The sequence below is a fragment of the Mustela erminea genome, chromosome 20 (assembly GCF_009829155.1).
Source record: "Mustela erminea isolate mMusErm1 chromosome 20, mMusErm1.Pri, whole genome shotgun sequence".
Taxonomy (NCBI): Eukaryota; Metazoa; Chordata; class Mammalia; order Carnivora; family Mustelidae; genus Mustela; species Mustela erminea.
This window is the reverse complement of record NC_045633.1, coordinates 634,002-654,775: the sequence shown is the minus strand read 5'-3', so window position 1 is coordinate 654,775 and position 20,774 is coordinate 634,002. Positions and strand designations below refer to the sequence as shown.

General features: G+C 50.2%; 1 protein-coding gene and 1 long non-coding RNA gene across 3 annotated transcripts in view; one reads left to right on the top strand and one right to left on the bottom strand.

Moving 5' to 3' along the window:
- BCL7C (BAF chromatin remodeling complex subunit BCL7C) overlaps positions 1-20,774 on the bottom strand; it is a 34,419-nt gene that overhangs the window by 11,428 nt on the left and 2,217 nt on the right. Inside the window, exons 5-6 of one of the 2 annotated variants that reach the window (XM_032328349.1) lie at positions 20,135-20,220; positions 19,377-19,572 (exon numbers count right to left, since the gene is read on the bottom strand). In XM_032328349.1, coding sequence (XP_032184240.1) covers positions 19,447-19,572; positions 20,135-20,220 — 212 coding nt within the window. In that variant the 3' untranslated portion in view covers positions 19,377-19,446. Of the gene's footprint in view, positions 1-19,376; positions 19,573-20,134; positions 20,221-20,774 lie in introns of those variants that run through there. The other variant, XM_032328348.1, reaches the window with a different exon arrangement.
- LOC116581257 lies at positions 12,640-20,137 on the top strand. The gene is made up of 3 exons (XR_004281969.1): positions 12,640-14,079; positions 16,205-16,498; positions 19,993-20,137. It is a non-coding gene; the product is annotated as an uncharacterized LOC116581257 (long non-coding RNA).

The following is a 20,774-nucleotide window of genomic DNA, read 5'->3' as shown; positions in this document are numbered from 1 at the left end:
GAAGACACTTCCCTTGCTAAGGCATTGAAGGGAGGATCTCCATCCTTGAAAAGTTCTATGATTACTCTCCTTTGTAGGCCAGGTGTGGCTGTAGACATGTGACTAATGACTAATGATGACTAACATTGACATAGGCTCCCTGATCTCACTGGATATGATGAGATCCGGACAAAGTGGACACATCAAGTGTAAAGGGCAGCAGGGATCATCAGACAATCTGATTTCTTGGCTTGCAGAGGTCTTTGATAATGGGTAATTTTTCAAAAAAGATTTTTATGTTTTAGTGTCTCTACACTCAACATGGGGCTTGAACTCACAACCCCAAGCTCAAGAGTTGCACATTCTACCCACTGAGCCAGCCAAGTGCCCCAAGGTAGTGGATAATTGATGACAGTGTTCCTGGGAATGAAACAGACAATCCACACTAGTATTGCTCAATCTGTTTCCTCGTAGATCTTCTGTGTGGCTATTCCCTTCATTATTGAAGGCTGGGTAGTGAAGTCTCCCACTATTATTGGCAAATTATCTATTTCTCTTTTTAGTTCTGTAAATTTTTTGGTCACGTATTGGGGGCTCTTTTGTTAGGTACATATAAGTTTGTAACTATTTTGCCTTCCTAATGGATTGACCTTTTTGTCATTATAAAATGTCTTTTGTCTCTAGTAAAAAGTTTTGTTTTGTCTGATGTTAGCATAGCTGCTCTACATCTCTTATGGTTCTTGTTCTATCCTTTTACTTTCAATCTCTGCATCTGTGCTTATAAAGAGCATACTGGATTGTGTTGGTATTTTTAGTTTATTATATTTTAGGGGGGAGGGGCAGAGGAAGAGGGAATCTTATTTTTAAGATTTTATTTATTTATTTTATTTGAGAGACAGACAGACAGACAGACAGTGGGGGAGGACCAGTAGGGGAAGGACCAGCAGACTCCACTCTGAGCACAGAGCGTGACATGGGGCTGGATCCCAGGACCTTGAGATGATGATGTGCCGAAATCAAGAGCCTGACACCCAACTGACTGAGCCATGCAGGCAGTGCCCCTTCTATTGTTCTTTTGAAAATCCATTCTGGGGCGCCTGGGTGGCTCAGTGGGTTGAGCCTCTGCCTTCAGCTGGGGTCATGATCTCAGGGTCCTGGGATCGAGCCCCGCATCGGGCTCTCTGCTCATCAGGGAGTATGCTTCCCCGCCCCATGCCTGCCTCTCTGCCTACTTGTGATCTCTCTCTCTCTCTCTCTGTCAAATAAATAAATAAAATCTTTTTTAAAAAATCTTGTTTATTTTAATGGCAACAGTATATAAATTTCAATAGTATATAAAAACTTTGTTTCTATATATGTTTCTTCACTTTTTCTTTGTGCTGTTATTTCCATAGAAGTTACATCTTCATATAAGCCCATACACAGAGTTTTACAATTATTGCTTTTTGCAGTTGTCTTTAGAACATGTAAGAGGGTGTGTGCATGGGTGGCTCAGTTGGTGGGGGGGACCCCACTCTTGGTTTCAGCCCAGGTCATGATCTGGAAGTGGTGAGATCAAGCCCCACGTTGGGCTCTGTGCTTGGGATGGAGCCCGCTTCAGATTCTCTCTTCCTTTGCCTCCTTAAATAAAATCCTCTCTCTCAATCAAATAAAATCTTGAAAAAAGAACATATACGGGTATCCGGGTGGCTCAATCAGTTGAGCGTCTGCCTTCAACTCAGGTCATAATCCCAGGGTCCTGGGACTGAGCCCTGCATGGGCCTCCATGCTTAGCGGGGAGCTCTCTCTCCTGCACTGCACTCCCCCTGCCTGCTTGTGCTCTCTATCAAATAAGTAAGTAAGATCTTTTTTTAAAAAAGAACATATAGGGGCGCCTGGGTTGCTCATGGGTTAAGCCACTGCCTTCAGCTCAGGTCATGATCTCAGGGTCCTGACATCGAACCCCGCATTGAGCCCTGCATCGGACTCTTTGCGCAGCAGGGAGCCTGCTTCTCTCTCTCTCTCCCTCTGCCTGCCTCTCTGCCTACTTGTGATCCTTCTCTGTCAAATAAATAAATAGGATCTTAAAAAAAAGAACATATAAAAGAAAAAAATTACAAGCCAAAAAATATTCATAATTTTTTCTAGTATTTATATAGTTTCTTTTATTGATGTTCTTTAAGTGGATTTGAATTACTATCTAGTCATTTCATTTCAGCCTGAAGGACTCTTTCTTGTAGGGTAGGTCGGCTAGAAACCAATTCCTTTCGTTTTTATCTTGGAATGTCTTTTTTTTTTTAAGATTTTATTTATTTATTTGACAGAGAGACACAGCAAGAGGGAACACAGCCAGGAGACTGGTAGGAGGCAGTAGCAGGCTCCCCGCTGAGCAGAGAGCCTGATGCGGGACCCAGGACCCTGGGATCATGACCTGAGCCGAAGGCAGACTCTTAACAACTGAGCCACGAAGGAGTCCCTACCTCGGAATGTCTTAATTAATTCTTTATTTTTGAAGAAGGATTTTGCTGGATATAAACTTCTTGGTTGATGGGTTTATTAATTTAGCACTTAAAAATGCTTTCTTTCTTTCTTTGAAGAGTGAGAGAGAGAGCATAAGCAGGGGAGGGGCAGCAGCAGAGGGAGAAGCAGGCTCCCCGCTGAGTGGGAAGCCCACAGGACCCAGGGATCCTGACCCTGAGCCAAAGGCAGACACTTCACCGAATGAGGCACCCAGGCGCCCCTCTTTTAGCACTCGGAATATGTTATCCCACTTCTGGCCTTCATAGTTTCTGATAAGAAGTTAGCTGCGAATCTTACTGAGGATCCCTTGTACATGATGAATTACTTTTTTCTTTTGCTGCTTTCAGTATTTTCCTTGTCTTTCAAAGTTTGGCTATGGTGTGCCTAGATGTGAAACTCTTACAGTTTATCCTCTTTTGAGCTACATTATATATATGTAGATTAATTTCTAAAATTAAAGTTGGGACGGTTTGTCTATTATTTCTTTAAATATTCTACCCCATTTTCTCCTCTCTTCTGGGACTCTCATTATAGGTATGTTAGTACACTTGATGTAGTCCCACAAGTCTGGGAGGGGCTATTCATTTTTTTCATTCTTTTTCCTTCTGTTCCTCAGACAGTAATTTCAACTGTCTCCTCTGCAAGTTTGCTGATTCTGCTGCTAGGTCAGATCTGCTCCTGAGCTTCTGTAGTTGGTCTTTCATTTCAGTTATTATACTTTTTAACTCCAGAATTTTTATTTTACATATATATAATTTATATTTATTATATATAGGTTATATACATGTAATTTTTATCTGCTTATTAGTATCCTCTATTTTGTAAGACATTCTTATATTTATTTTTAGATATAATTTCCTTTAGTTCTTTGAATACATTTGTAATAGCTAATTTAAAGACTTTTTCTAGTAACTTCAATGTCTAGACTTCCTCAGGAAGTTTCTTTTTACTGTTTTTTAGCTCTGCATGGGCTACACTTTCCTCCTTCTTTCCATGTCATAATTTCTTGTTGAAAGTGACATCTTAGGGGCGCCTGGGTGGCTCAGTGGGTTAAAGCCTCTGCCTTCGGCTCAGGTCATGATCTCAGGGTTCTGGGACCGAGTCCCGCATCAGGCTCTCTGCTCAGCGGGGAGCCTGCTTCCTCCTCTCTCTCTGCCTGCCTCTCTGTCTGTCAAATAGATAAATAAAATCTTTGGAAAAAAAGAACTTACAAGCTTCTGGATTAGGTTATTTATAAAGGAATTAGAGACAAGCTAATTTAAAGCCACCCATCTCCAATACTATAAGCTAGAAGACAATAGAATACAGACTCCAGGAGAAAAGAACATAACCCAAGAATCAAAAGTGGCCATCATGTCACTTCCCAACCAGAAGACATCTGGCACACAAGATTCAGTGCACACATCACGTGCAAGACCTTTCTGAGGGAAGCGCTCAAGAAATCCTCTCAGTTAGTGATGGAGAGCTCAAGATAATGACAGGTGAAGGGGTGAGGTAGCAGAGGTTAGCAATACAAAGACACATAGATAGATACAGATACAGGTACAGAAAGCTCAGCTTACATGTTAGCAGTCGACTGGGAATTTGTGCTTTAAGCGTTAAATAAGGATTCTTTTGCATAAGTGATTAACTAATGAAAAACCGAGTAATCGAACCCCAAATTGTAAGCTATCTTAGCAAAACTCTAGGATAGAGTGAGGAAGGTCAAAGCATTCTAGGGCGATCACCTTTTGGGGGGGGTTGTGAAAGAGTGGGCAAGGAAATTACCTGGTGAAGGAGTAGGGTTCTGACCACGCACTGATACAACCATTTAAGAACAACTGTGGTTGCTAGGAAAAAGAAGATAAACACTGGCAGGTTTACAAAGAGGGGGAAAGGTAATAAATAGAAACTTGACCAAACCCACAGAAGTTTTTGTTTGTTTATTTTTAAAGCAAACAGGAGGGTGCCTGGGTGGCTCAGTGGTTTAAAGCCTCTGTCTTCGGCTCAGGTCATGGTCTCAGGGTCCTGGGATCGAGCCCCACATTGGGCTCTCTGCTCAGCAGGGAGCCTGCTTCCTCCTCTCTGTCTGCCTGCCTCTCTGCCTAGTTGTGATCTCTGTCAAATAAATAAATAAAATCTTAAAAAAAAAAAAAAAAGCAAACAGGAGGGCGCCTGGGTGGCTCAGTTGGTTAAGCGACTGCCTTCAGCTCAGGTCATGATCCCAGAATCCTGGGATCGAGTCCCGCATCGGGCTCCCGGCTCCTCGGGGAGTCTGCTTCTCCCTCTGACCTTCTCCCCTCTCATGCTCTCTCTCACTGTCTCTCTCTCAAATAAATAAATAAAATCTTCAAAAAAAAAAAAAAAGCAAACAGGAAAACATTAGTGAAAAAATAAATAGTGAATGTAAAATGAAGTGGAAAGGAACATTACAGATTAACGCCATAAACAGGGACACACTGAATCAACATCATGACAAAACTTGTCAGACTAAGTTACTTTTAAGGTCTGCTATAAGCAGAAAAAAATTTCAAAAAATTCTTTTAATCTGCTATGAGCAATTTATAAGAAAGACACATAAAACAAAAGTGAAAAAAATATTGCAAATAAATAGATGGACAAAAAGAATTTCAGGCAAATGCAAACAGAAAACATGATTAAGGGGTGCCTGGGTGGCTGGCTCAGTGGGTTAAGCCTCTGCCTTCGGCTCAGCTCATGATCTCGGGGTCCTGGGATCGAGCCCCGCTTCGGGCTCTCTGCTCAGTGGGGAGTCTACTTCCTCCTCTTTCTCTCTCTGCCTGCCTCTCCGCCTCCTTGTGATCTCTGTCTATCAAATAAAAAAATAATATCTTAAAAAAAATAAACATGATTAAGTGGGGGCTGTGTGGTGATTCTGACAATGTTTATTTCTTGGTTTGGACAATGGTGGCTGGGGTATTTGAATATTACATTAAAATGTCTATTTCCCTACAAATTTTTATGCATCTGGATGATATTTCATAACTGCGATAGGCAGAAAAATCGCCTTGCTCTAATTCCCAAAATGTCCATGCCCCAAAGCTCAGAGCTGGTGAGTGTGTTACTTCACATGGCAGAAGGGACTCTGCAGATGTGATTAAGTTAAAGACCCTAAGATGAGGAGATTATCCTGGATTACCCCGTGTAATCACAAGGGCCCTTAAAATCAGAGAACCTTTTCTGGCTTCGGACAGAGGGAGATGTGACAGTGGAAGAAGGGTCACGGAGAAGTGACACTGCTGCTCTGAAGATGGGGGCAGGGGACCATGAGCCAACGACTGTGGGTGGCTTCTGGAAACTGGAATAGACAAGGGAGTGGATTCTCGCCTCGATTCTCAGAAGGAACAAAGCCTTGCCCACATCTTGATTTTAGCCCAGTGAGACCCGTATCAGACTTCTGACCTACTGAATTGTAAGGTAATAAATGTGTGGTTTTAAGGCATTACATTTGTAGTAATTTGTTACAACAATAAAATACTAATACAACAACAAAAAAAGATGCACCTGATGGCGCAGTAGGTTGAGCATCTGACTCTTGGTTTCGGCTCGGGTCCTGATCTCGGGATCCTGACATTAAGCCCCACTGTTGGGCTCCGCACTCAGCAGGGGCTCTGCTTCTCTCCCTCTGCCCCTCCTGCTCATGCTTTCTCTCTCTCTAATAAATAAATCGATCTTTAAAAATTTTTTGCCTTCCTGTTACGACTTCTGCCTCACCTTCCTTGTCTTCTCAGCATCACTTTCAAAGTAATCTATAGTTTTCTCCTGGCCGTAGCTTTGTGAGGCAGCAGTGGTCGGGGGAGAACAAGTGGAGAAAGCATTGAACTTGACGCATAGAACTTGCACTTTCTGTGTGACTCTTGAGCCTATAGCTTTTCCTGGGTCTGTAACTTTAACTATTTTAACTGGATTTGTAAGTGTAATTATAAATTGAACACAATATTTGGCTAGGCATTGTTCAGGAGTATAATACTTTCCCGATCACAGAGTCTACTTACACAGAATTCTTAAATATGTGGGTTTACTTCTTTCTGTTCAATTTTTAGGCAACTGTGAGAATTTCAGGTCCAGTATACACAAATCTCAAGTCATTCTTTGTCATGACTTGGGACTTGAAGCTGTGAAATTAAAACGACAGCAAACATCTCATGGACTAACTTCTGAGAGCATGTGAGCTTTCTGAAAATAAACTATGGAGAGAATGAATCCTAAAATTATTTCAAGAAAATAAAGAAGGGTACGTAGACTACCCTCCAACAGTGGAAGTAGTTTTACACTATTTAAAGTGTCACTTACTGCCCATTCACTGGCATTCAGTTTAAAAAAAAAAAAAGGATTTTTCATACATTGATGCACCCCATCTAGCTGCTCAGTGCTCATGTAGAGTCTTCCAGACACCTGGGATATTGGTCAAGCCCCAGGAGACCCAGGAGGTCATGGGGTCCCTAGAACATCCTGTTCCCTTAGAAGTGACACATCCATTCCCAGAACAGTGACACCCTTCTTCTCCCAGACCCCTGATACGGAGTTGCATTAACTTCAATATGATACGAGTTCTCCTTTTCCTGGGACTGGTTTTCAAACTTTCCAAGACATTAGCTGGTCATCTGGGTAGCCATGATACAACTGAACAGCATTTCCAGATCTAGACACCTCACCAGGTCACCAGGCCACCCACGGGAATCCACTGTCATTCTGGGCATTGTTGGGTGGGCTGCCTAGTGAGTTACAAGACCATCCATCAGCCTCCCTGGGTCTGGCTCACGGCATGCCTCTAGCATCCTCTGAAGTTATGATAACCAAGTCTGTGTTCATAACCTTCCTAACGCTCAGGCCCAGGACCACCCTGTTGAGATTCCCTGCTGTGGAAAGTTGGGTTCAGATGCCAATCCCTAGGCCTATCAGGGACTTGAGAGAGAAGTGGGGTCATGACATTTGGTTCCTTTATTCCGAAGGAGCTGCCGATGTGGCTGCCACTGGAACTAAGGGGACACCCCTCTACCACAAGGTCTTGACTTCTTTAACTGGAACTTCTCCCACTAGGGGGGTTATGAGGCAAGTCATCATTTAAATTGGAGAAAGAGTACTGTAAGGAGGAAAGGCATTCGGTGAGGGAAGGGGACTGATCTTGGTCACGGAGGCAGTCTAGCTGCACTACGGAAAGTTAAGAAATACAGGTAAGTAACATTATAGTCATACCACCTAGTGACCCCTATCGCTAACACCAGAAATTGGTCTTTTCGAAGAGCCGGCCATGGGGACTAGCAGAGAAGAGAACTTCCATGACCCTCGAAGGAGGAAGCATCCACGACCCCTCGCCTCTAAACTAGGAGGTAGGGTGAAGTGATCTCAACAAAACTCCATCTAAAAATCTGGAGTAGAGTGGTAGATAAAAACATGACCTCTAGCCTACGTATGCACACACATCTAGTACGCACACACATCACACACACACACACACACACACAGGACTTAGGCCATGGCCTGGCACGTTATTAGGACACAGTAAACAGAAGCATTGTTATCATGATGTCCCCATCTTTTCCCTGAACTCCGACTCCCCAGTCTCATTGCTGTTCTAAAACCCTAGGCAGAAAAGGTCTCCTTAGAGCAGACAGTATGAACCCCCTCAAAAGAAACTCCTTTATGGGAACACCCTCTTTACGGTAGTCTTTGAGTCTAATTTTGAAATTGAAAGCAAAACAGGAGCACCTGCGTGGCTTAGTCGGCTGGGCAATGGACTCTTGATTTCAGCTCAGGGCATAATCTCAGGGTCAGGAGATCGAGCCCTGTGTCGGGCTCCGCTGAGCACTCGCGCTGAGTCGGTTTGTCCCTCCCTGTCCCACCACTTGCATGTGCATGTTCTCTCTCTAAACAAACAAAATCCTTAAAAAACAAAACAAAAAACTTCTCCCAACTTTCATTAGGAAGTTGAGAAACATGAGGAAGGTAAAAAGAGATTCTGCAAGAAGGAAATAGAGCCAGAGAGGCTGGGAGGTTCTCTCGGGAGCTACAGAGAGACGCTGCCCCCTACGAACCCACTTAGGGGGCTCTCAACTCTGCACGATCGCTAAAGCGTCTTACAGAGCAGGAGACTCAGAAGTGGGCGTCCAGGTCCTAACCCTGGGGCTCCACCCACTAGCTGTGTGATCTTGGGCAAGTCACTTGGCCTTCCTAAATCTGTTCGCTTGTCTGTAAAACGGGGATTGATTCCTTGCGGGGCTGTAGCGAAGAAGAGAGAAGTTATGCGTCTACCTGGCCCAACGTGGACACATAACAGTAGCTGGGGTTGGCAGTTTGGGGACTGGGGGAGAGACTGGAGTTGGAAGTCATGCCCAGGAGCTGGGGAGGGAGAAAGGCGTCCTGAGTGAGAGATCCAGGTCTCAGAGTGCTCAGACTCCTCTGTGGGGAGGAGAGTCCTCCCAGTTCTGCTTCCCAAGTAACTACAAACTACTTTCCAATATATAAGGAATACTAAGAGATTGCTGTATAGAGGAAATAGTCTGATTTCAGAATATGTGCTCTGTGTTTGACAGCCCACACTGAAGTCAGACTCTGTGGACTGAAATCTTGCCTTTACTATTTATTAACCATGGTGCCTTGGACAAAAGACTTCACTTCTCCATGCCTCAGTTTCCCCACCTGTAAAATGGACACAATAACAGTACTTCCCTCACGGAGTTGCTGAAGAGATTTTGGGGACATTATACATATAGAACTCTTAGAATATGACCTGGAGCAAAGTTAGTTATTTTGTTTATAATGGTCAAAAATTACTCTTAGATCTAAGTTGTCTGGAGTTAGGGTTGAGACTCCCTCAAGCTGAGTCACCACAGATGGACCTCTGATCGCCTTAGAAGGAGGACAGGCGTAGTTAACACACTTGGGTCCATGTTGAATTGCACAGCTAGGAGAGGAGAGGACGGAGTTACAAAGGTGTTGACAGGGGCGCCTGGGGGGCTCAGTGGGTTGGGCAACTGTCTCCGGCTCAGGTCACGATCCCGGAGCCTCAGGATCGAGTCCCGCATCGGGCTCCCCGCTCTGTGGGGAGTCTGCTTCTCCCTCTGACCTCCTCCCCTCTCATGCTCTCTCTTACTAGTTCTCTCTCTCAAATAAATAAATAAAATCTTAAAACCGACCAAACAAAAAAACCAAAGGTGTTGACAACAATGTGGCAGGATTTGGTTGTTTTGTCTTCTACTTGCTACTTTTTGCTTAAGTTAAGGTTTAAAAATTGAACGCTCTCTGCCCTTGAGGAAAAGGGAACTAGTTTAATTGGAAATGGGCTGGGAGTTTCACGTGCTATTGAAACCCAGAGTGAAAAAATGAGAAGCGGAATAAGAGGGTTTGGGAGGGGAGGAAGAAGATCTTGGTGAAAGTCTCTGGCCTGGAAGAGGCAAGAGAGGACCCTACTGCTGCCCCACGGCCATGCTCCAGAAAGGAGCCAGCCTTGAGAGCAGGTGGCTGCCTGATCTTCAGGAAACAGGGGACCCTACATACACGGAGTCTCGGCTGGCCCAAATTCTGGTGCCTCACACATGATACAGGGCAGAAGCCATGAACTTGAAGGGAGCACGGTGGGCTTGGACGGCAATCACCAACAGCGTCAAGCTGGACCACAGATCTGCCCAGCACCAACACACACATGTGCTCAAGGGGACACACACACACACACACAGTCCTTATCTAGGTAGCACCTCCCGGACTCTGGCGCGCCCATAAGAGAAGAAAGCCCCAACTGTGACTGAGAAGGGATTTCTGTGTAAAGTCACAAATTAAGTTATTTTATAGAAATATGTGAACATTCGTTGCGACACCAAAAACAAGGTGGCCAGCCTGGTCCCCACATGTCCTGGTACTTTGGCTAGAGTCCTCCCTCGTTCAAGCCTGCTCCTCCCCTCCTCACCCCGCTGGACGTCTGGATTTGGTACGGACGTGGTCTTCCGACTTAAGACAGACCTCAGGGGAAGTCTAGGTTCTGTCACTAACGGTGTGACTTGGACAGGTTATCACACTTAACTTTGCTGCACCTGCTTCTTCATCAGGAAAATGATACGCTTCCTCACAGCAGCTGGCAGGGGAGTCAAGTGGAATAGTAGGGTAGTTTCCAAGCCATGTCCTGGAGAACCTCAAATCAAGACAATCTAATGTTTTCCAAACTTCATTCACGTCCTATCTTCCCAGCTTTTGGAGATAAAAGTTGGAGATCGTTTATTTAATCTTGTTCTTTAAAAATGCCAACTCAAAATTTGAAACAAATTTATTCAAAAATTTATTCAAAAAGGAAATTTCGTATCACACACAGGAAATATCTACCATTCATCCTGGAGTGGCAAAAATAAATCCAACAAAATCAAAGCAATGCCCTTCAGTTCTCGCTGGGTTTGGTTACAGGCCAAAGCTCTGAGCTAAGGCTGGGGCTTTGTTTAAAAAAGATTATCTCGGTCACAAAAGGACTTATAGGAAATGTCCGTAATGGGCAAATCTATCGAGACAGAAAGCAGATTAGTGATGGTTTAGGGCTCGCCACAGGAAGGGGGCTATGAACGTGTTGGAGAGCTGACTGTGGTGTTGCGGTGACCAAGTCTGTGAACATCCTGAGAAACACTGAGCGGTACATTTTACCGGGGCCAGGTCGGGGCTTCCCAGGAGCAGAGCCGCGCCCTCGCTGCGACTGACGGACAAGGGTGTGCAGTTACAAAGTCACAAAACACGATAAAAGAGCGAACTGTACGACCTGAGCCTTGTCCTACTACGGCTGTGCGAGAGAGAGGTGTTCAGTCTGATTTTTCACCTCGAGGAAAGCGATGCCACGGGATGCAAAGGCGCCTGACCCCGGACCACGATCACTGAACGTGACCAGGTGTGACACTCCCCCCAACCGCATCCCCTGTCCGCTTTGGCCCTCCGTGAGACGATTCGGTCCTGGGCACTCAGTAGGGGCCACTTTCCCCCAAACACCGGCCCGTCAGGCGCGACCGACCGGAGTTCACGGGTCTCGCCGCGCAGCCACCGACCCGCATCGTGAGTCGGGAGAATCGCTCTGAGCCTCGCTTTTCCTGCGCGTGTGGCCAGCAGCCTCGGGAGGCCGTGACCCGGCGGACAGCAGACGCTCGGGCCGCCCCGGACACACGGAGCGCTGCGCAGCGCCGGCCCCGGGCAGCAGCGGCCTCGAGATCAAGGGCCGAAGGGACTGAGAGCGCCGGTCCCGGCGTCCCTGACTGCGCGGCGGGGAGACCGCGGGCACCGGCGTGCGACGACCCGGGGAGCCCGACCGCCCTCGGCCAGCCCCGGGATCCGGCGGCGGGACACCGAGGCCCCGAGGGGCTCCAACGCCGCGGGTCTTGCACTCGCGGGCTGAGGCGCTTGGGGACTCGTCGCGACGGACCAGCTGAGGTGACCCAGGATGCCACCGCGGCGCGCGGAGCCTCGGAGACGGAGACGCGCTCCTGCACCCAGGCACGGCCGCCCACCCGCACCCCCGCACGCCGCACACCCGCTCACCCGCACGGCTGCCCACCCGCACACCCGTACGCCGCACCCCCGCACGCCAGCAACCCCGCACGCCGCACACCCGCACGCCGCACACCCGCTCACCCGCACAGCCGCTCACCCGCACCCCCGCACGCCCGCCCACCCGCACGCCGCACACCCGCTCACCCGCACGGCTGCCCACCCGCACACCCGTACGCCGCACACCTGCTCACCCGCACACCCGCACGCTGCACACCCGCACGCCGCACACCCGCACGCCGCACACCCGCTCACCCGCACACCCGCTCACCCGCACCCCCGCACGCCCGCACACCCGCACGCCGCACACCCGCTCACCCGCACGGCTGCCCACCCGCACACCCGTACGCCGCACACCTGCTCACCCGCACACCCGCACGCCGCACACCCGCACGCCCGCACCCCCGCACGCCCGCCCACCCGCACGCCGCACACCCGCTCACCCGCACGGCTGCCCACCCGCACACCCGTACGCTGCACGCCGCACACCTGCACGGCCGCCCACCCGCACACCGCACACCCGCACGGCCGCACACCCGCACCCCCGCACCCCCCGCACGCCGCACACCCGCACGGCCGCCCACCCGCACGCCGCACCCCCGCATCCCCGCACACCCGCTCATCCGCTCACCCGCACACCCGCACCGCCGCCCTCAGCCCTTCCCGCAGCCGCGCCGCGCGCGCCGGGCCCCGCGCTCCGGAAGTCCGCCCGCGGCCGCTCTAGCACGGGAGCGCGCCGCTCGGTGCCCTTAACCCCTGCGACGCCGCGGCGCGCTCGGCCGTGGCGGAGGCGCGCGTCCCTCCTTTGTTCCCTCGGAGCCTCACACAAGGCCGGCGGGGAGAGCGCGGGGCACCGCACGCTACAGACGGGGCCGCTGGAGTCCCAGCCGCGGAGCCAGGCCCCCCCCTCGAGGCTGTGCTCACCCCCCCCGCCCGGCCTGGCCTCCCTCGCTGGGGCTTAAAAATAAACACGTCAAACCCTCAACGGGGCCTTGCAGGCCGCCGCGGACTTGGGCTTCTCTTTGGCATTTCCTAGTGCCCGGAGTGCCCGGAGTCCTACCCGTGGTTCTAAACATTCAAGGCTGGAGATAACCATGACTTCCACAGAAAGCGGGTCTACACACAGCGGCTCAGGCGCTCTGCACTTGGTTCCCACGGTGCCTGACACGGTCGGAGAGGTTCGACCCCAAAGACGAGGCAAGGATCACTGGCCCCATCTTTCAGACGAGCAGCTGAAGTCCAGGCTGGGGAGGGACTTGCCCAAGATGACACAAGTTAATGCGGATCCGCTGACTATGAAAACCTCCATTCCTACCCTATCCTGACCATTGGCTACACCACCAGCTGCCCTCAGAGGGGACTGCAGGACCAAGAGGGGACTGGGAGCAAAGCCACTGCCAAGTGAAAGTCAGTAGACAGAAGTCAGGGAATGGAAAGGGAGTTACCCTTGTGGTTGCCCTGGATGGGGCCCTGGGGGGCCAATCAGACACAGACCTGCCTTCACAGAGGCGGCAACTCAGTCACCTGCTGTGGGGATTCTGCCCACTTCTGAGTATGCCTGTTCCAATTATGCACTCTGACACGGAGGAAACAACCACAGAAGGGGTTTGGGGACCCACTGGACTCACTGTGAGCTAGACCTGAGCTTAGTGAGGTTTGGGCGTCCAGGAGCACAGAGTTGACTACTGTACTAGAAATGTAAGCACAAGAGTAGAATTTTGCCAGCGGAGAAAGGGAGATGTGTTTCCTTTCCTTCTTATGTTCATTTGTCATTGATGAACATCTACCACTTACCAGGCCTGGCCCTATTTACCTGGACCCTGGGAGGACAGCGATGAACCTGCTAGCTTTATTCTAGCAAGGGAAGTGAGCTGTTAAGCAAAAGAGGAAGTGCAGTGACTAACCAGTGACCTGACCTAGTTTGAGGGTCAGGGAAACTTCCTGAAATAGACAAAATCTAAGCCAAGGCCTGAAAGATAAGTAGGCACTGGCCAGGAAGAAAGAAAGAACAGAGGAAGGGACGAGTTCCCCAGGCAGAGCGTGCCGCACCTGACAGAAGGAGAACTAGCCTGCCCAGGCTCGGTGTATTAGAAGGTCAGTGTGTTAGATGAACGTGGGAGAGAGGGGAAGAGAGATGGCCGTGGCCACCGAGCAAGGCCTTGTCTGCCTTGATGAGGAGTTTGGTGGAAGAACTGCTTGGGCCAAAGCAGGTGTAGAAAAGCCACAGGAGGCCATATGGCCGGAGGGCAGAAGTGAGATGAGCAGTTAGTGAAGAGGCTACAGAGCTGAGACCTTAGCCTGTAGGCCAAGCACATGGACACAGATGAGCAGAGGAAGCACCGGGGAGTGGCTGAGATTGTGGGGACCAGAAAACACATGCTTTGTCTCCAAGAGGAGCCAATGCTCCACACCCCCTGGTGATTACCATACTTGGAAGCACTCAGTATCTCAGACCTTCTGCTTTCTCAAAGGGAGCTGCGAGCTGGCGCACCTGGGTGGCTCAGTCAGTTGAGTGTTTGGTGGTTTCGGCTTGGGTCATGGTCTCATGGTTGTGAGACTGAACCCTGCGCTGGGCTCCATGCTTAGTGGGGATACTGCTTGAGGTTTTCCGTATCCCTTTCCCACTGGCCCTCCCCTGCCTCTATCTCTCTAAAATAAATACACAAATCTTACCAAAAAAAAAAAAAAAAAAAAGTAGCTAGGAGTCTAGATTTTTATTTGAAATCTTTTGCTTTTAAACATAGGCACTACCAGCAAGCAAATCATACCCATAAGCCAGTGGTTCCCAAACTCTGCAGCAGATCAGCATCACCTGTGGAGCCTTCTAAAACAACTGATACCCAGTCACAGCCTTAAACCAGTTAAAATGTCTGGGGTAGAAGCCGGGCATCAGAATGCCCCAGGTGGTTCCATTGTGCAGCAACGTTCGAGAACCACTGCCATAGGTCAGTACATCTTTTGGGTATTGCCAGACAAAGCCACAGGGAGCCATGGGATATTTTAGAGCAGGGGAGAAGTTGATCAGTTCAGAGTTTATAGAAAATCAGTCCTTAGGAGGAAGGGAGTGTAAGTGTAGTCTGGGGTGAGAAAGGGCCTGGGGTCCTTGGGGCAGTGCTGGGGCCCTTGGGGCAGTGCTGGGGCCCTTGGGGCAGTGCTGGGGTCCTGCAGGGCAACCAGCCATCCCCGTTTTCCTGGGGTTTCCCAGGAACAGGACTTGAAATGCTAAAACCTGGGAAGTCCTAGGCAAACCAGGATGTTTGTTCACCCTACATCCTGCCCCTGAATTAGTTCTGTCTCCCCAGATTTCTGGGGGACTGAAGTCATAGACTGACTACATTCTAGAAAGGTCCTGGGAAATAAGCTGTCTGTCTTCCTAGGGTACACTCATCCAGGGCTCTGGTCCCCCGGCTTGACAGGCTTGTGCAGGGAGCTAGAAACAGGGAGAGGACTTGGACCTATCTGTTCTCCATCTGGCAGAGCATTCCTGGTCAAAGCCAAGTCTATGGACTATAACCTGGCAATAGAAAGGAGCACACTATCGTACAGATGAGTTTCAAAAACATGATGCTGAGTGAAACAGATGCAAAGAAGTACGTTCTTATGATTCCATGCATAGAAGTTCTAGAACAGGTTACCCTAATCAAGACAAAACCAGAACAGTGACTGCCTCCGAGGAGCTGGGGTGGGGGTTGCGGGTGGCGCAAGGGGCAACAGGAAACTTTCCAGAAGGGATGATGATGTATTTGGTAAGAGCTTGCATTATGCAGATGCATGCATTTGTTGAAACTCATGGAATCATACAGTTAATACCTATGCATTTCACTATGTGGATATTTTATTTCAAGGGACAAGACAAATCTGTACATACTGAACCCTTAGTTAACAATGGGCATGCTGAAGTATTTAGAGGGAAGTACCCTATCGTCTGCAACTTATTTTAAGTGTGTCAAGAAAATAAGCTAGATTGACAGACGGGTGGATTAGGAGATGTGATAAACAGACACAGTAAGATGTTACAGAATCTAGGTGGGGGGTATGCGGGTGTCACCTGCGTAATTCTTCCAACTTTGCTGCATGTTTGAAACTTTTTATCATAAAATATCGTGGACTCTATTTTCTTAACAAAGGACTTATAACTTCCTACCGATGATATAATTTATTGAAGGTAAACTCCAAGAAAGCAACAATTTTTCCCATTTTGTTAATGCTTTATTCCCAGGGCCTAGAAGAGTCCCTAGCCAATAGTAAGTGCACAAGAAATACATGTCGCTACAAATAAAGGAATTCTGCCCCTGCTGAGCTGGCAGACTGATGCCTCAGACGGAAGCCAACACGGACCATCCCAAGGCAATGCCTGATGTTCTCTGAAATGGGCACAGGAGGCGGAGGGCATGATAACGAAGTCATGGGGAAGCCAAGGTTAGAAAAAAAAAAGAACGCGTCCCCCAGATGAAGAGAGCATGAGAGGGACACTCCTGGCGGAGCAAACAGCACGAACAAACCGCACAGTATGGTGAGAAACAGCACAGTATGATTATAAGCAGTTCTCAGGGGAACAGTGCAGAGGTGGTGGGGAAGAGGCAGGGGTAGCTCCATCCTGCCAGGAAGGAGGGTTGGCACCCAGGGCAGTACCAGGGGGCTTCTGAGACTGCCCAGCTGCCAGGTGGAGAATGGATGGGGGTGGGCAAAAGGGAAGCAGGAAACCCACCAGGAGGCACCTAGCAAACAGGAGGCCCTAAAGAAAGGGGGGGCAGATGGGAGTGTTACTCAGGACAGAGACTTAAAGAACTCTGACTTCCAGGCGCTCTGATCCGGGGACTGAGGGGCCATTTCTGGGTGCAGGCGAGGGGAGGAACAGGTTGGGAGGAGGAGGGGCCAAGGGTCCGGGCATCCCAGGGGTCTCCGAGTCGAGAGGGAGGGCGCAGCACTCGGATGCAGAGACCTGGACGCCCTTCATTCCAAGAGTAGGTGGACCGGGTAGGGAGTGTTCATGACGAGAAGAGCTAGGCCGGACAAGAGATGCTTAAGGGATCAGGAGGAGGAGAGAGGGACACGCCGAGGAGAAGGGGGAGCACTAGAGGCCAGCGCCTGAGAGCCACGGATGGACGGAGTCCCTAGAAGACAGCGTGGACACCGGGAGGGGCTGCAGGGGGAGGCAGGGAGGGCAGGGTAAGGTGATGACTGGGGGGCGTCGCCATGACAGGTGCATTTTAAACCAGAGCTTAAAACAGAGTGGATCTCCGAGCTGAAGGCGGCAGGCCTGGGAGCGAGGACAGACTGCTGGGGTCCGGGACCAAGGGAGGGACAGGACCGGGGGGGACTCGAACTGTAGCCTTTCAAGAGTGCTCGGAAATGGACTCTTCCTCCCCAGGCTCACCAACAGGCAAGCCTCTGGCCTCTCTCCCTACACCCTCATATCCTCCTCTGTAACATGAGTCACATGAAAATAGCTGCTATTTATTGAGCACTCACTATGCGTCAAGCCAAGGACACGCTCTCCGTGCACTTCCTCATCTAATCCTCACAACACTCGCCAGGCTGATGTTACCAGTATCCCCAGTTTACAGATGAGAAAACCGAGGCCCAGAGAGGTTAAGTCACTCGGCTCAAGGTCACAACCAAATGAATGGAGATGCTGGTATCCAAACCCAGAGCCCGTGGTCTGGGCTTTGACGCTGTTCTACTAAGCCAATGAGGCACTCTATAGTTGACAGAGCCCTTGCGTCAACTCCTGGGATGACCGAGGGCAATAAGGAGATGACCGCCACACCCCAAAAATGCTGGGTGGAGATGCCCACGGCCTCACCCCAGAACCAGTGCATGTTACTTTACGTGGCAGACGAGATGTTGCAGGTGGGATTCGGTTAAGGGTCCTGAGACGGGAAGTCTCCCGCACCACCCAGGCGGGCTCCGTGCAGCCTCCTCTGAAGAGGGAGGCAGGAGAGGCAGAGACAGAGATCGGAAGAAGCCGCGCGGAACACGGGGGAGGGTGCAAGTCAAGGAATGTGGAAGAAGCTGGAAAAGGCTGGGAACCAGACACTCCCCCACAGGCTCCTACAGGAACCAGGAAAAATGTCCTTTTCCTGCTGATACCCTAACTTTAGCCCCGTGAGACTAATTTTGCACCTCTGGTCTCCAGAACGGTAAGATCATGAATCTGTGTTTCTCTAAGTGACTAAGTACGTCTGTGGTCACCTGCTGCAGCAGCAAGAAGAAACGAACATACCACGTCACTGTACGTCTGCTCCGCGGGCTCAACCATGACAACTCTGACAGCCGCTATCAGAAAACAGCCCTCCATTTCAAACAGTCTTTTAAAGTTCCAGTTTGGTCCCTCTGAACCTTTTAACCTTTGTTACCAATAAAAAGAGGGCTAAAACACCTAACTCTAACACTTTGCCAGGCAGAGTGCATGTTATTTGAAGGTTCCCACAAACCGCCAGGGCAGATGAGGCCTAGTTACTGCCCCCGTCGCTCAGATGAACCAACCAGGCTCAGAGAGGGATGCAGAGAGCCACACACCTAGTGAGTGACAGAGCCCGGATTTGAACTTCAGACCTACCACGCCGAGGTTCCCATCTCACACTCAACCTCCTCAGAGAAGCCTTCCTGGATAGCCTCAGCAAATTCATTTATTCATTCATTCACCAGTTGCTATCACTGCTCTACGCCCAGTGTGGTGCTGGATGAGGCTGGGGACCAAGATCGACCCTCAGGAGCCCAAAAGCTAGTGGGCAAGGCAGACACACAAATGAGCCATCCCAAACAGCCTGATAAACGCCAAGACAAAGAGGAGGAGGCACAGCGGGTGGTGGAAGCCCAAAAGAAGGGAAACTGATTGAGCCAGGGGTCCGGGAAGACTTCCTGGAGGAGGCGGTGATTGAGGAGAGGACAAGTAAGACTCAGCCAGAAGTGTGGGGAGGGGCTCCAGGGGAGGGATGGCTAAGCAGAGGCAGGGGTACAATGTTGCAGCTTCTTGAGGGCAAGGAACAGGCTGGGTCATATCAGACCCCAAAGTCCCTCCAGGCCTCTGTGTTCCTGTGTATGATCCTGCGTATGAACAGGAATCAAGGTACAGGTGCCCAGAGCTTTGGTAATTGCTGGGCCCGGGGGCGGGGCAGGGGGGCTGAACAGGAAGAAGAGGGTCCTGGGATTCCCAAAGAGGAGGGCTGAAGGTCAGGAAGGGTCGAAGCTAAGGAGACAGGGCAGGGTGGAGGGAGTTTGGGGAGGCAGGGTCCTGGCTTAGGCTCCCATTCTATGTCTGACTCATGGTATGACTATAGGAAGGTGCCCTTAGAGCCTCAGTGACTCCATCTGAGAAATGGAGCATGAGACAAAGCTGTCTCCAGAGACCCTCCCCAGCCCTGACGGGGAAATGACATGACACAAAATTACAAAAGGGTCTTTATTTGTAAAAAGCCAAAGGGGCCCTTGGGGCGACAGGACAGGCAGGCCGGCTTCTCAGGGGTCAGGGGCATTTGGGCAGATGCGCTTGAGTGGGGGGGCGCCCTCCGAATCCTCTGTGTCACCCTGGGCTGCCTCGGGGACAGGTGGCACTGGCTCAAAGACGGGGTAAGCTTCAGGGGCCTGGAGAGGAAGGGCGGACAGGCGTGAGCTCCACCCAAACCCAGGAGTGCCGCCTCCTAGCCCGCCTTCTCCAACGCCTCCAGCGCACTCCCCTCCTGGACCTAGGAGTCTCGCCCAGGCTCGGGGCCCCAGGAAGCAGAGGAAGGAGGCACCAGAAACAACAACAACGTTTGGGGGAAGAAGGTGATACTGCTATTTCTGGGAAATGCATCAAGGTAGTCCTTGTGGGAAAAGTCGGAAGTTGTGGGGGACTGACTCTCTTAAGCTAATTTGACAGTTTAGGACTAAAATAAAATAAGAAATAAAATAAAATACTTGGAGGAGCACCACGATCTTTTCAGGCTTTTAATGGTCTTAAATCTGCCCTGATCCAGCCCACAGGACTTTGTCTTCAAACACCCTTTCCTTTTCTGTCCCCAGAACCCAGCCTCTGAGACTTGAGCTGTGCCTGAGGTGTCCACTTCCTGCCTGGGCCTCAGGAGTACAGCCCCCCAGCCTTCCGCTGCCCCAGAGCCCCCACTGCATCAGCGACCCAGGAGTCCAGCCATCTGGCCTCTCTCACCTCAGCCTCCAGCAATTCGGGAACAGGCTCCTCCTTGGTCAGCATTGGGGGTTCATCGGTGCTGCCTGCAGTTACGGCCCCAGGATCTGGAACATCAAGTGAAGAGACATTCCCTGAGCAGCTGCTCTGTACCACAGCACAGACCCGGGGCCAGGGGATGCCGAGGAGGACGCCGAGACCCTGGCTGCGAGCCAGGCAGAAGCCACAGGAAGGACATGGAAGCGGGGTCTCGACATGGTGAGCAGGATTTGGTCAGGGGGAGACAAATGGGGCACTTCTGAGGCAGACAGGACACAGGTTTAGTGAGTACAGATTGTGAGGCTGGACTCCCTGGGTTCAAATCCTGACCTTGAGCCTGTGACTTAATTCCTCTGGGCCTCGGTTTCCCCATCTGTAAATGGGGATAATGAGAAGTAATTCCCACAGGAGACCGTGGTGAGCATGAAATGAGATGTTACGGATAAAGCCCTTAGCAGAGTGTCCTGCCCTCAGCACCGGCTCAATAAATGCCTGTTGTTTTTCTCTTAGTAAAGGTGTGATCGAGACACAGTCCACAGGCCCAGGTCATGGTATTGTTGGAAAGGAACAAGGAGACCAGCAGGGGTCACTCACTGGGCCCAAAGGGCAAAGTGGAGGAGTC